This window comes from Pagrus major, chromosome 6 (genome assembly GCF_040436345.1).
Source record: "Pagrus major chromosome 6, Pma_NU_1.0".
NCBI lineage: Eukaryota > Metazoa > Chordata > Actinopteri > Spariformes > Sparidae > Pagrus > Pagrus major.
Window position 1 is genome coordinate 9,205,878 of NC_133220.1, and position 14,907 is coordinate 9,220,784.

The window sequence follows — 14,907 nt, forward strand, 5'->3', positions numbered from 1 at the left end:
TGAAGGGAGAAAGTCATTGAGAAATTCTAATCATTCACCAAGTCTTTAGAAATTTTTAACAATGGCAAATGACTCATGTTGCATTAGCATGCTAATAGCTTTAAACGTTGAGTGAAGACTGACCCATTTCCACTACAATGGATTTAGTTGACTATGAAATGTGTTGATGCACACAACACAAACTTCAACACAGGTTTTGACGTGTTTAAATCCAGAGTCAAACAACAGGCAGGATTACTCGCAAGTGGGGGGACGGGTAGATGAAGCGGTGGTGTGCTGGGCCGTAGCCAAGGACACCAGCATGCAAGGTGGTAGCCATGGAGACAGGTGTGTGATGATAGCCATGGAGATGACTGTGTGAGATGGTTGTCATGGAGACAGGTGTGCGTGGTGCTGGAGGAGGCAGAGTGGAGTGGTGGTTTACTCACTGTGGCCGCTGGTGTAATGCTGCAGTTTGTCTGTGTATTCTGAATCGGCCCTGTCAAAGCCACGCCTCCTGGGGAAAAGACAAAGAACTCTAGCTCCGGTTCAAAGAGAGGAAGCGGGGAGGGGCAGAAACACAGATCAAACACCCCCAGGTGTACCTACACTAAAGATACACCAGCTAAGATCACATGCAGAGCCAGGCCTTTGTAGACAGAGGAGCTGGCAGTTGGTTTTTTTGCTGCAGTGGAAAAGGCAGCCCAACATTCAGTCACACTACACACTCATCTTTATTTTGCTTTCTAGTACAGTACAGTTAAATCCCTGTTAGGTAAACATGGTGAGCATGTAAATATCACTGGTTTTCATTTAAAAAGGGCGAATGACATGGGTTGTGTGACGCATTGTGGGACAGTAGAGTAAATAAAACAATGATCTATGGGACAAATGACTTCATCATAGCCAGGGAAAAAATGCTTAAACATCCAATATAAAGTAGTGATGCACTGATCCAATCTGCATAAGTATTAGGGTTGTTATTGACTTTATTAAACAGACCTGGCATCGACCAGGTGTGACTGATCCACATTAAATACGACGTCTTTGTCAATGTCATTATAAAACTCAGTGTTTTTTGTGCTGACTCAGTTTTTAGTGCTACAGCAGTCCTTAGCCTCAAGTTAATTTACATTAAAATAAACAGAAAAAGGGTTAAAAACTGACTTTTACAGATTTTTTATTTTAAAAAAAAGAGCATTAATATTGTATCAGGAATCCATGTTGGCAGATATCCAAAGTGAAGGAATCTGAATCTTTATTGGAACAAAATTTAGATCAGTTATGCCAGATTATTTAAAATGAATCTAATAAAAATCATACTTTTAAATCAGAATCATTATAAACAAGTGACAATTATTTACCAGAGCTTGACCGTTACATTGGTTGTCTATTATTGGCCTATCACAGATATATCAGTATTGGTATTATCTGATATGCACTGCAGAGAAAAAAAGATGCTTGGGGTGATTTATAATTATCAAATTCCCAGTCAAGATTGCTGTTTCTGTGTACTGATGACATTTTAATCAATAAACCGTATAATATCCTAACTACATTTGGGGATCACTGCAAAATAATGTGTATATCGGACGATATATCGATATCTGTATTTTTTTACTCCCTAATATCAGTATGAGTATTGGCTAAATGTCAAAACAAATTGTATGAGTTTGACTGTACGAGGCAGGTAATATGTCTTGTGAGGAAAAGTCCAATTTCCACAAGAAAATTTTTCGTTTTTACTTTTTTCATATTAACTTCACACTCCTTTTCATGATGGGAACAGTTTTTATCCAACACTACCTTCACCACCATGTTTTAAGAGCACATCATTTGTCTGCTGGAGCTGCTGCCAGCTACGTTTTAAGAGGCCAACAGCTTGACAAAGACGTTTAAAATATCTTTTAAAGTTCTGCTATCAGGCCATCACAGTGCATTAGAACCTTTTTATCTCTTTGACTGACTTTGACTCTCAATCATACACTCTTTCATTTTCTTCTGGCAATGTTCACAAACTATCCCACAATCCAGTGCTCAACCTGTGTCATTAAGCAGTCATAATCCAAGAAGTTGAAATACTGCTATATGCAAAATAGTCCAACTCCCATCCAAGAAATAAAATACTAGGGGATATCTACGGGCAGAATCTTCTTGTACATTCTTCTGTGAATCAAAACACTTTAGAGGATCTAAGCTACAGTTTTAATGTGAGTGGGCCCAGTGGGAACTGAAATCCTAACCTTGGCAGAGTTACAAACATTTGATACACAATGAGCAGAGGCACCTACAGAGCTTTAATGTTAGCAATGTTGACTTTTATATAGTATTTCTGCTGCTGAAAGACTGGAATGTATTAAGAATTAATATATTTGAAGCCTGCTGGGTTTTATCTCTACAGCTCACATCTTGATTCTTAATCAGAATCAGAATCATTGGCAAAGTATGTGTGTACATACAAGAAAGCTGACTCTGTTTTTCTGTTTCTCTTAGTCAAACAAGAATACGATTGTGAAAGCAAACAGACTTCATGCTGCATCACTGAATAAAAGCACAACTTAAAAAGGAGAAGTCCACTTTGCCAGCTCGTGCAGATGATCAGTTTTAAAAGAACTGGGACAGGACTGACTCACCGGTTACACACGATGATGATGACGACCACAGCGATGAGAAAGACCAAGCCTGCGGCTGCAGAGCCGATGATGAGCGGTAGCTTCTCCTGAATACTGGTGTTGTATTCCTCTATAAAAAGAGGAAACACATACATAAACATAAGGCCATGTGCACACACACACGGAGTCACAAGCTGAAACATATGGACGGGCATCTGAGCCACTGCATATGGAGGGAGCAATGGGTGACAGACAGACATACGGCTGGATGAACCAATGAGCATCTTGGCATCTTGACTGGCTGCAATGGACCATTTTCCAAAGCACACTGAATGTGCTCAGATGCCGTGGATACGGACAAATCATCTGGCAGAAAGCGTGTGAAGTGAGCAGAGAGAGCATGTTTGGGTGAGACCCAGACTGATCAGGCAGCCAAGAGCAGGAATCCAGCTACTGAATGGGCACACAGAGGCAGAGCCAGACACTTCTCTTGAGCACTGCGAATGACACAATTTAAGCCAGACACACGAGTTGGTGGGTTCCCCTCGATGTCCCATGCTTCCAGATAGTATAAATAATTGGTAGATGCTGTGTTGGTAACACTTTATAAGCACAGTATCAGTATTTATTAAATGATTAATAATACACTATAATGTAGTTGTAAGCAGATATAAGGACAGTGTATATTAATGTATAATATACTTTTTATTCTAATATGATTCGGCTGTGTTTTGCTTTATTATCATGTATTATTTGTTTTTACAATGGCGTCCACTAATGTGTTGTTTTGTTGATAAATGCATTAATGAACACTTCTGTTTATATCACTGATGTCGGATCAGGAATCCATATCTGCAGAAACCCAGAATTAAGGGATCAGACCTTTTATCAGGAAAGAAATTATTTTATCTAGATGCGGAAATTAATTTTAAAGAAAAGTAATTAAAATTACACTACTGGATCAGAAACACACATGTCAGAGGTATTGCAATAAACAGAATCAAACAGAAAATTATAGTATGTTATTATCCATTTATGTTTTTATAGTGCTTATAAATGCTAAATAGGGGGATTAAAGTGAAGTGACTCACATCTCTGACCAGAGAGGATCAGTTGGATTTTTGAGGTAGCATTGGCAAAAGAACTTAAAAAAAAAAAAAGATTATTTTGAATATTTATTCAGATTTAAAGCATATAATTTATAGTGCAAACACCATAGTTTAAACTTCTTTTTCTGTTGTCTGAGAGGAACTGATTTTCACTTTCTGTATCATTTTCAGAGCTTTCCTTGTCACTTAAGTACAGTGTTGAATTGCAACTATGATAAAGTCTCCTTCTGCAGCAGAAAACAACTTTTGAGCCGCATGGGGACATAAAAGTCCAGGTGAAAATCATTTCTAACTGATCTGCTTTTCTTTAAAAAAGAGAAACAAATGTTTTTTCTGTAAAAAACTGAAAACAAAGAGCCTTGTATATCCTCAGTTTGCTCAATATTTACAGTTATGAGTCAGTTTTGAAATATTTTTAGCACTGGGATCTGAGCATGTGGCAGCATCAAGGATGTCTGTATGGGAGTTCAGGCTAATGTTGTTTCCCTACAGTCATGCAAAACAATTCATAACAAATGTAATTAAAATAATACTTCTGAATTTGTTAGTGTTTATTTTAAATATTGACTCAGATTTAGAAATATATAATTATAGTGCAAACACAGGGGTTTAATCTTCTTGTTTTACTGTCTGAGAGAAACTCATTTTCACTTTCTGCTCATTTTTATTCACTTTTTGTTGCATTTTCAGAGCTTTATTCAAAACAAAATTACAGTGTTTACATTATAATATACTTTACTTTCTGAAGCAGGAAACAAACTTTTAGGACATAAAATCCAGATGAATATCACTGAGAACTAATCTACTTTTCTTAGAAAAAGATTTTCGGTAAAAACTGAAAACAAAGAGCCTTGTATACCCTCAGTTTGCTCAATATTTACAGTTATGAGTCAGTTTTGATATATCTTTAGTGCTGGGATCTGTGCGTGTGGCAGCATCAAGGATGTTTGTATGAAAGTTCAAGCTAATGATGGCCCTGGGCACTGCAGGCTGAAGGAAATGAGATGTTCAGCGGGGAAAACCCAGGCCTTGGCTCTAACATTAACCTACATGACTGATGTTTACTGAATGTTCCTTCTTCTCCCAGTCGTGTCACAGTAAGATAAGACAACTCCGACCTCATCTTTGACTTCAAGGCTTACGATGGCAAATGGCAAAAAGACATTCCTTTTAATGGAAAGCATTTGTGTACCACATAAAGGAAAAAATCTTGAATGCAGAAACATAAATAATGAAATAATTATATGAATTTTATGTGCGGGATGCTTCCTATTACTCAAAAAGACATGATGAGCATAAGAATATAATTTTGGAGCCACACTAATCTGTTTTTTGGAGAATTTGAACTGTTTACTTCACAGCATGATTCCCTTTCATTCCCGCAGCTGTCTGTATCCATATTATACTACATGGTGTGTCGATGGGCCACGCATGAGAGGTGATAACAGCCCTGCGTGCTTTGGTGAACGTTGGCTGAATTCTCACCCTCAGTCATGGTCTGAAAGTACAGTTTGCCACTGTAGCGTCCAAACCCAGCCACGGTGCGGGCCCGGACCTGGAACACGTAGATGCTTCCTGGCTTGAGTCCACGGATGACCACTGTGTTGGTCTGGCTCCTGATGGTGCTGGAGTTATATTCTGATTGGTCCTAGCATGGAAAAACAACATGTTAAACTTAGTTAGATGAGTAATTATAGTGCAACTGAAAAGGCTAACAATTATGAAATGCAATAAATTACATATTAGGTTAAGATCGAGGAGTCAGGAACGAATGAGTTCACCCAAAATCAAAAAATCATATTTTTCGTCTTACCTTTAGTGCTATGCATCCATCTAGATAGTTTTGGTGTGTGTTACAGAGTTTGGAGATGTCGGTCTTTGAGATGTCTTCCTTTTCTTATAGTATAGAGTGAAACTAGATGGGGCTCAAAGCACCAAGAAAATACATTTAAAAAACTCAACAGTCATGTCTCTTTTCGGAAATCATGACCGGATTACTCAAGATAATCCTAAAAAAGATAAAGTTTCATGTAGGAACTATTACTGACTGCCAAACTACATCCCTCAACTGTATCACCGTGCACAGAGAAGCATGCATTTACTCATGGATATGTAAACTGTCATGTTAACTAGCTTGGTTAGCTTAGTTAGCTAGCCGACAATCCATGAGTAGATGCATGTTTCCTTCTGCGCTCCGATATTTTTGGCCAGTCTGGAAAGAAAATGGTTTCTTCATAAAACTGCTCATAACAAGGTCCATGGATTATCTCAAGTAACCGATTGATGATTTCTGTAAAGATACATTACTGTTGCAAGTGCCATCATTATCGAGTGCAGGCAGACATCTATACGGCTGATATCTCCAAAACTCAGCAAAATACACCAAAACAATCTGGATGGATAAACAGCACTACAGGTAAGATGGAAAAATATGTATCTTTGATTTTGGGATGAACTGTCCCATAAGGCCTCAAAAGACATCAAAATTATCTCAAGAAAAGCTCAGAATTTTTGCTTTTAACACTGGGATGTGTTATTTTTCTTCCATTTTAATGTGAATATTAATGATGGAATACATGAAGACATCTATAGGTGAATAATATTGCAAACGCCCTGTACTGAGCACAAAATGCACACCACATACAGATTAAGTCCTGTTTTGCTGTAAAAATCTTTAAAGCACTGTAACTGAAACATTGACAGCCGAAACAGTACAGAATATAAAATACTGAACACTACATTTATCTAACAAACATCCACAGTTAACCACCACAGAACTGAGTTATGTGCCACCACAAATATCATAATGTTTGATAAAGCAGCAGGGTTGAAAGAGTCGCTGCAGTTAAGAAGGTATATTTGGTGGCAGTTTCAGGTCAGGCGGCTTTTCTGAGCCGTGCCGTCTGATGATCAGAGCTGTGTTTCGCTGCCATACTCCTTCTCTCCAGAATGCTGACAGGTCTGAGAGTGCAGGCTGAGACTCTTTTAGCTGCTCCCTTCAACCCACTGCTCAGCGCGCACTTCTGAGCCACAGCAGGGGCCGGGACAATTGTTTTGACAGCTCTCTCCAGCAGTGTCAGAGACGGGGAATTATACTCAAAAGTGGAACGGCTCAGCATGTAGACAAAAGCTCGACAAATGCTGTGTATATGTGCGCGTGCACACATGTGCGATTGTATGTATTATAGCGATCATCGTGCTTGAATCAATGCACAAATGTGACTGCGAGTGTTCTTGTGAGAAAGTATGCAGATCTGTTGGAGCTTGCCCCTTCAATACTATTTTTACAGAAGCCAATGCGCCATTGTTTCAACCACAAGTCTCTGCGCATCAATCCCCAACGGCCCTGCTGCAGGGCTGAGCGTGGTTTCCTTTCCCAGTGACTGACCGTGATTATAATTGAAAGAGAATGAGCAGAAGTTCTAAGCAATGTTCAGAGGCTCTGTCTGAATGCCTCCCAGGATGTGCTGTAATGTCGAATTTAAATGCAGAGCAAAAACAAGAGTAAGTTTCTACCATTAATGTTTAATTTATTTAGCTGTATAGGGAGAAAAGGAAGTGGAACTTGTGTTTATTTGGATCAGTGAGGGCTCAGCGGACGAATGTGTTGCTGCATGAGTGATACCTTTTCATAATACTGTAGCTCATAGTCCAGGATGACTCCATTAGGCTGGTCAGGCTGGGACCAGGAGAGGGTGATGCTGTCCACAGTACGACTGACCTGGTGCATTATAGATACCGTAGATGGAGCTGTTAGGAGACAGAGACAGTATGTTAAGGGTGCGGCACATCAATCACTACCGATTTCACAGTCACGCACAGAGGACTTTACAGCATCTTTACTCTCACAGGTTCTGCAAAGGTGTAATGCTGTAAAATCTAAGTAATGTACTGCAGTCTCCTTTCAGAGAGTCGCATGGGTAGACAGTTATCGCAGGCTGGCATGTCACAGCACTGGCTAAACCACAAAGGCTGCCTCACGGGACTTCCCAATGTCAACTAATTTGCACTTGTCATACTGCTGATAATAGACCACCTTTTTCATATGAATCATTTTTAAGATCACAATGTATTACATGAAATAAGAATGTCGGCTACAAAAACTAAACAAGCGTCGATCACAAGACTCACAAACATCCTTTTGTGAAGCATTTTAGTCCCCCGCATTCAAATCTTATTTAGTTTATGCATATTTCCTCGTTGATGAGAGCTTAAAGGCCCATAGCAGTGCGTTTCCATGCAAAATATTGCATGTGTTTTAAATTTCTACTAACTGACAACAATATTTTCCGATGTAATTGTCTTTTTTGTTTTGTTTTTACCTTCCAGGCAAACATTTGTTCCTTGTCCATCTCAGAGGAGTATGAGAGTCAACATTCAAATGTTTCTAAGCTTCCTTTATATCGGTAGGGGAACACAAAGATTACCAAATCACCCTCTGACAAACAGAGTTAAAGTTAACTTTTTGCACACACACTTTTTTGCTTGTTTGCCTTCTAGATTAAACATCCGAGGCATTAAAAGAGCTCATTAGTAAGATAATTTGGCAGATAATTATTATCCATTTGAAGTTTGCAGCATCCGAAAAAACACCACCAGCTGCTCCCAGCAACTGCTCTACCTCTCACTGATAATGCAACTTCACAAAAAACAAGGTAGGAGACTGCTGACTGTGATGGATTACCTTATTAAATTCACTACCAGTTGATTTTTAAAGCATTCTGACATGAACAGGAAATAAGTAGGTCTCGTGACAAAGGAGGATTAAATTAAAATCTAGAGCCCGATCGATATATCAGACGTAGATATATCGGTGTTGGCGTATATGTTGTCCGATATGCGCCGATATGAAAACGTATTTTTAGAAATTATAATGCAGTCAAAGATGCTTGGACTGTAAAATATCCTCCCTCCCTTAGAGAATCCTGCAAATTCCCCAAAAGTTTCATGGCCAGTGATCCCAGTTGGACAGGTTGACTTTTTATGTAGCTTCATCATACAGTATGGGTGGTAGGTTTATGTTAAATACTATATCCGTCATTTAACGCAAAACATTTGCTTGTTTTGGGATTTTTTTTCTTCTGAAAAATCTGGCAAAGCTGGAGTCACTATATTAGTCATGCATTTCCTTAAAGCAATATTTTTACACTGGAAAAAAGTAGAATAATTTCACCCCATAGCTTGATTTATTTGCATATTTTCAAGCAAACACAAAGTGAGGACTCAGTAGTAGACTTAATGGCTTGTTCCATCATGGGTGGCCTACTATAGTCGTGCATTGTACATTCTTAGCACAACCATGAGGTCAGAGGGGCGTGATCACCTCAAGTCCTCCAACAACCATTAAGATTAGTTCAGGGTGCCGTGGGTCAGTGTAAAGCTAAGAGAAGCTGAAGATAAAAAGCTCTGTCTGGGGAGCCTGGCAAAGGCCTGTAGGCCTCTGCGTCTGAGCCCTCTCTGTATGTGTGAAAGGGTAGGGTGGGTTGGGGAGTTAGAGAGGGAGGGGTGCTGGGCAAGATTTATGGACACCAAGCCCCACGCTCATCCCCTACAGGCCCGTGCTGCACACACACGCAGCCCTCAGCCAGCAGCACAGTGGCTCCCCTGAGTCCCGGCAATAAAGAGAGAAGTCTCTCCACCGGCACGCGTTCTCTACGGAAAATCCACTGACTGGGAAACTACGACTGACACGCCTCTATAATCTAAGACTCTGGGGCTGCATGTGTGTGGCTTTTAAATCTTCTGTATATCATATTTATTTTGCTGTTCATGTAAAGAAATGCTTACAGTAGCATCAAGTACTCATGTTGCAACTACTGTCCTGAAGTAGGGGCGAAATTATAGTGTGTAGGTGACCACAGTGAGTGGAGCCAATGATAAAAAAGTGTCTTTTATAACCTTACTCATTCTCATCAGCTAATCAGCCCTGCTTCGTATGCCCTATGACCCCAACAGAAGCATCCATCTGAGGCAACAAATTATGATGTGTCGTATAAACGGTGATGGTCAAGGGAACTGAGTATGTCCTCATGTGCTGCTGCCAGCAGATAATAAATAGCTGTTCTGTATTTCATCTCAGCAGAGCACTTACATCACGATGGCCTGTGACTCTGCAGCGTACATGCATCATGCCCCTTTCCTGGAGCCGGAGGTACAATAATGTATACAGTATCCAGTCAGGACACCAGTCGCAGGAATCTCCTCCATCTCACTGTACTCGCTAGTTTGTTTGCAGTCACAAGACGACAGCCTAATAAGGCAAACAGTTACTCTAAGGGGAACTCACGAGTATCCCATTACGGATGTACATATAGTCAAGACTGCCACATGGCCTTTTCCTGCATAGCATTTCCATTAAACACACGGCACAGCCATGCCTAGTAACCTGATCCAGGGCCAGAGAAACAAAGGCAGCTCATGTATTCATGTACAAAGGATGGACACATGCCAACATGAAAAGCTGTTGGAGGAGAACACTGTGGTTTTCTTGTGCTAAAGGACAACTTCCAGACAGCGGGGTGGCAGTCGCCATGTCTGAGCTCAAGGAACCGATAAGGCTCGGTGTATCAGATTAAATTAAATGAAGACGTGACTTTTTAGTGCGACTGTGTAAAAAAAACAGAAAGTGTTGAAACATTCGGCTTGTAGAGAAAACAGCAATCCAGCTGTGTTGTGTATTTCAAGTCAATTCAGAACACGCATTTCAAGCTAAGCTGACATTCCACCAATTGACTGAGGAATGTAGCGGTATGCCAAGTCGACGTTTCATTGCAGTAAGGCCTACAGCAATGATCCACATATGAAAACCATTTTCCTACATCTAATTCATGTACTCAGAATCTACAAGTCTCCATTGTACTCCGAAACTTCAAGTGTACCTAGACTATTTCCCCCCCCGACTTAATCTATAATTTAAAGGGCTGAGTAAATACTTGGTTTTCATTGTGTCAACAGCAGTCACTGAGTTATGCCACTAAATACATGCTTTAGTTGTTTCAAGCCATTTTCTCTGTTGTTACAACAATTATTTTTAAATCATGTGGATTGCACCTCATTTAAGACAATTAGAAATTAAAAACAAAGATGTAAGGAAGTTTCCCAGTCAGTTATATAGTGGAAGCCAAGTCATCATAAACCATGTCAAGTCAGATCAATTTCTTCAAAGTGGGCAAGCTCCACTTTCACTGTGGATTCACTGTATTTATGGGTTGTCTCGATGAATGCTCTATTCATGTTCTTAAAACTAACGAAGCGGTTATAATGACAAAGACAGGGATTGTAAGTTTATATAATTAAATTAGATGGCTGAATTGAAAATATAAATGGCCTTGATGAATACGTCTCTAACTTTCCCATATACCACAGAGGGAGAGAAAGAGAGAGAGAGACCGGACAGAGGAGACAAAGCCATGAGGGAAACTTTTGCTAATCATCACTGCAGATAAAATATATTAATCTCAAGAACATTTTCATGTCCAAAGCAAAGCTTGGAAAGCGACCGCTGATGATTATTAATGTTACATACAAGGCATTTTAAATTTCCCTGTTGCTCAGACACACACTACTCAACCCACACACTCAGCATGATGTGTTTAACACCAGGTCAAATATAAACAGACTGTGTTTGATTTTTCAAAATCTCCAAATATATTCAAGTCTGCAAACAGCTCAAAGAGGGCTAGCCAATATGGAAAAATAAATCATATTGTGATTATTTTCAGAGATATTGTGATTGCAAGAGATGCAAAGTCAATCCCCTTCCAGTGGACCAACATCGGGCCTTAAGTCTTAAAATATGTATGGAGACAATTCAAAACTCAAGAAAGTCACAATTTGTCATAAAACAAATGAAATATAAATGCTGTTGTCTCTTTTATTGTTCACTAAAACCCATGACTGAAACCTTGTAGAGTCGGTCCCGTATATTAGCTGGCTCCCAACATTGACTACATCACCTTTCACACCACTGCAGCTGCCAATATGGCCAGATTTACTCTGATTTTCACCTTTTTAAATTATTTTTCTCTGCCAAGGTGACGGCCATGTTGGTGTGACGATGTAGCTCACTGAGCAGTCTTACGCAAGACTAAATGGTGTTTTACCATCTTTATGACAAAGTGCAACTGTCTTGATTTGAGAAATTATCTTTTAATTGACAAAAATCACATGTGGGACTCAAAAATGTATTTGTCTCTTGCCATTGACTACTTCTCAATTTTTTTCCCAAAACAAGGTCCTATGGGGCACAATGGAAGTAGTGGGACTTTGCCTCTCTGTATGAGTCATGAATGTAGTGGGAGTGGTAATTGTTGAATTTCATTTTTGCTGAAATAATTAAATTATGATGATCTGATTTTGGCTGGAGTCTGTACCAAGCAAGCATGTTCCTTTATGTCTGGAAAATATGATTTGTATTGGCCAGGCCGTCTCTGTAGCTCCACAATGATTCATTTGTTTTGACAAACTTTATCCTCATCAAACAAATTGCAGCTCTTTAGCCATACTTCAATTTCATTTTTATACTTCTATTAATTGTTCAGCCCTACTCAAAGATAATCAGTCACAAAATAGTGAATAGGCTGGTGCCTGGGTCCATTTAAAGTCTCAAGGTTGTATATTGCATTGCTTAATTGTGAGAGGATGGGAGGCCCCAGCTGTTGTCAAAGAGTTGGGTTTCAGACCCCACTTCATTACTGCGCCTGGGATCTGATATGAAAGATGGTGCTTTGGAGTCTATTCTAGCATGACGCTCTGGCCTTGGCCCAACAACACAGAATACAAAGGCTCTGTTTTGCTCAACATCTCTAAGAGATGTTTGAGCATTGTGTTTGAACACCTTGTGACTCCTCTAATCAATTAAAGATGGAGTTTACGGGGATATTTCCACTCATTTAAATCCAAGCCGATTTAATGGGGCATGCTTCTGCTAACACACACAGAACTGAGCCTTTCATCCATCCCATTAATTTATGTCTCTCTTATCTTTTATTATACTACACTCTTTAGGTGGGCTTTTACTCTTTTTGACCATACCCATTTTTACTGTTAAGCCTCATTACTAAGAACTCCTAAGAACATGATGGGCATCTTTATTAGGCACGGCTGCTGAGATGAGACCACTGTGGATGGACGGCAGCAGAGGGAGCTCAGTCATGAGTTCCCATGTTCAACACACACTCGTTGGAAAGACTACCACTGAGGGTGTATCAAGTGGTCCAGGACCTGAAGATATCCACATAAACTGTACATTGAACCATGCTTGGAGGAGCAGGGGTGTAAAACCAAAATAGTGGCTTTTATTTCCTTCAGCTGACTTATTTTATTGACAGCAAGAGATGACGCCATCGTGATTTGATCCTCCTTTGCTTAAGTTCTTTTTCTTTGCAAACAGGCGAGGAAAAAAAATGGAACAGCCTCCAACATTTACCGGCACATGAATCATACGCTTCTGAGAAAGAATATGTTCAAGGCCTTTTATCTGCATCCTTCAAACATCCTGATGTGTCTACTACATCCATGTGGCTCTGATATGATTAGACGTTCTGGTGCAAAGAGCAGAGCTATGATTTGGGTAAAATGGGGGAGGTAGCGAGAACAGGTCAGGGCTCGTAAATCTCTTTTCCTTTTCATTGTAAAAATCAGTTTCCCCACAGTACAGTCCCTCCCAAAGGGCCCAAACCACCTGGTCTTCCAGCAGGCAGCCTCCTAAACAGGCTACCACTGCTCCACTCTCTCCGACTGCCGTCCATTTATGAGCGGCGCATCGAGCTGTCTTAAAGGGAGAGGCCCATATTTGCATGTACTTCTAGCGTGCTGGCAGCTTGCCCTGTTTCCCCAGCTGCAAAGGATTGTGGGTTTTACATCTATAAAGATTTTCCAGTGCAGTAAAGCTACAAAAGTGAGATTTCAGTTCATCAAGCTTTAAACCATCTGCACGGGAAAAGATTGGGGACTACCATAATACACTCATATAAACACACCATAAGCTAATTCTAAAATAGGCTCTTCAGGAGCTTGAAGAGTTTTCAGATACTTGCAGAGGTTAGGGTTTAAATCGCAGCCAAGCCGGCAAATCTTGAGATGGAGGAGATAAACCCGGATAAGTACGTGTGGAGACAATGCTGCACAGGAAATGAGAGACGATTCTTTTGCAGCAACTGAGCTGAACGTCATACAACCAAAAAAAGTATGGTTCTTTATCTGATCTATGTCGGTGGGTGGTGCTGAACGCAATCCTCAGTATTTGAGCTACTTTGAGCTTTAAATGAGCTTTGACTAGTTTTTGTAGTTCTTTACTGTCGCTGTTAATGATATAGGGACTTCCATAAAAAACAAATGGTTCTTCAGTGGGTTAAGTGACGTTCAGCATGTTGAACATCCTCAATTTGGAAGATGGTCTTAAAGCAGGAAAAGCGTATTGAATGAAGTTGTGAAAACACTGTTGTCATTTTATACCTGACAAAGTCTAATATGTTGTACTTTATAAATCTTTTAAAATGTTGTCAATTAAACAAACAAAAATGTGATTGTCCAATATGGACCAAATCCTAATGGTTTTTGAAAGGGTTCACAAACGTTGCACATTCTCCAAAAGCCATCCTGAATTATTAGAAAATAGTTTCTAAGGAACCTAAACTTGACCTAAAGAGTCGTTTCTAAGATGCACTGTGGTCCTTTTAGTCTGTTGGGGTGAATTTGGGCTGAACAGACACAATGTTTGAGCTGTCTGCCACAGGGATGTGGAATGAGGGTTTTTAAATCGCACAGCTCTGGGAGAAATTGGACTCTGTTTAATCAGCAAGCTGTTTTTCTGCATTTAAAAAACTTCCAAACTGGCATCTGCAAGGAGAAAAACTCAAAAACTCCACAAACCACAGAATGCATGTCAATATTCTACAATGTTGGAAAGGCGAGCGTGGGCTCCAGCCTTCTTTTTCTCCGACTTGGTTAGTGGCATGCACAAACATTTTGTTTTATCGAGTTAATGGCTCTGTTGGGAAAGCAAAAACCAAAATGCTGACATGTGAATAACAGAGCTGAATAGCTGTTTGAAAAAGGTGTTATGAGGCTTGACATGATACAGTCCATGAAAACACGAAAAAATTAAGAGGAATATCTGCTACTACATACATAAAAGTGCAATTCATGAACTGGTGTATCTTGGAGTCTAATACTGAAAAGTAAATCTGTGAAAGTACATCTGAAAT

The 14,907-nt window shown here is 39.8% G+C and overlaps 1 protein-coding gene across 1 annotated transcript in view; it reads right to left on the bottom strand.

The window, feature by feature from the left end:
* ephb2b (eph receptor B2b) overlaps nt 1–14,907 on the bottom strand; it is a 130,212-nt gene that overhangs the window by 13,487 nt on the left and 101,818 nt on the right. The window contains exons 6-9 of the mRNA XM_073468127.1: nt 7,326–7,450; nt 5,186–5,348; nt 2,613–2,721; nt 429–496 (exon numbers count right to left, since the gene is read on the bottom strand). Of these exons, the coding sequence (XP_073324228.1) occupies nt 429–496; nt 2,613–2,721; nt 5,186–5,348; nt 7,326–7,450 (465 nt within the window). The remainder of the gene's footprint in view (nt 1–428; nt 497–2,612; nt 2,722–5,185; nt 5,349–7,325; nt 7,451–14,907) is intronic.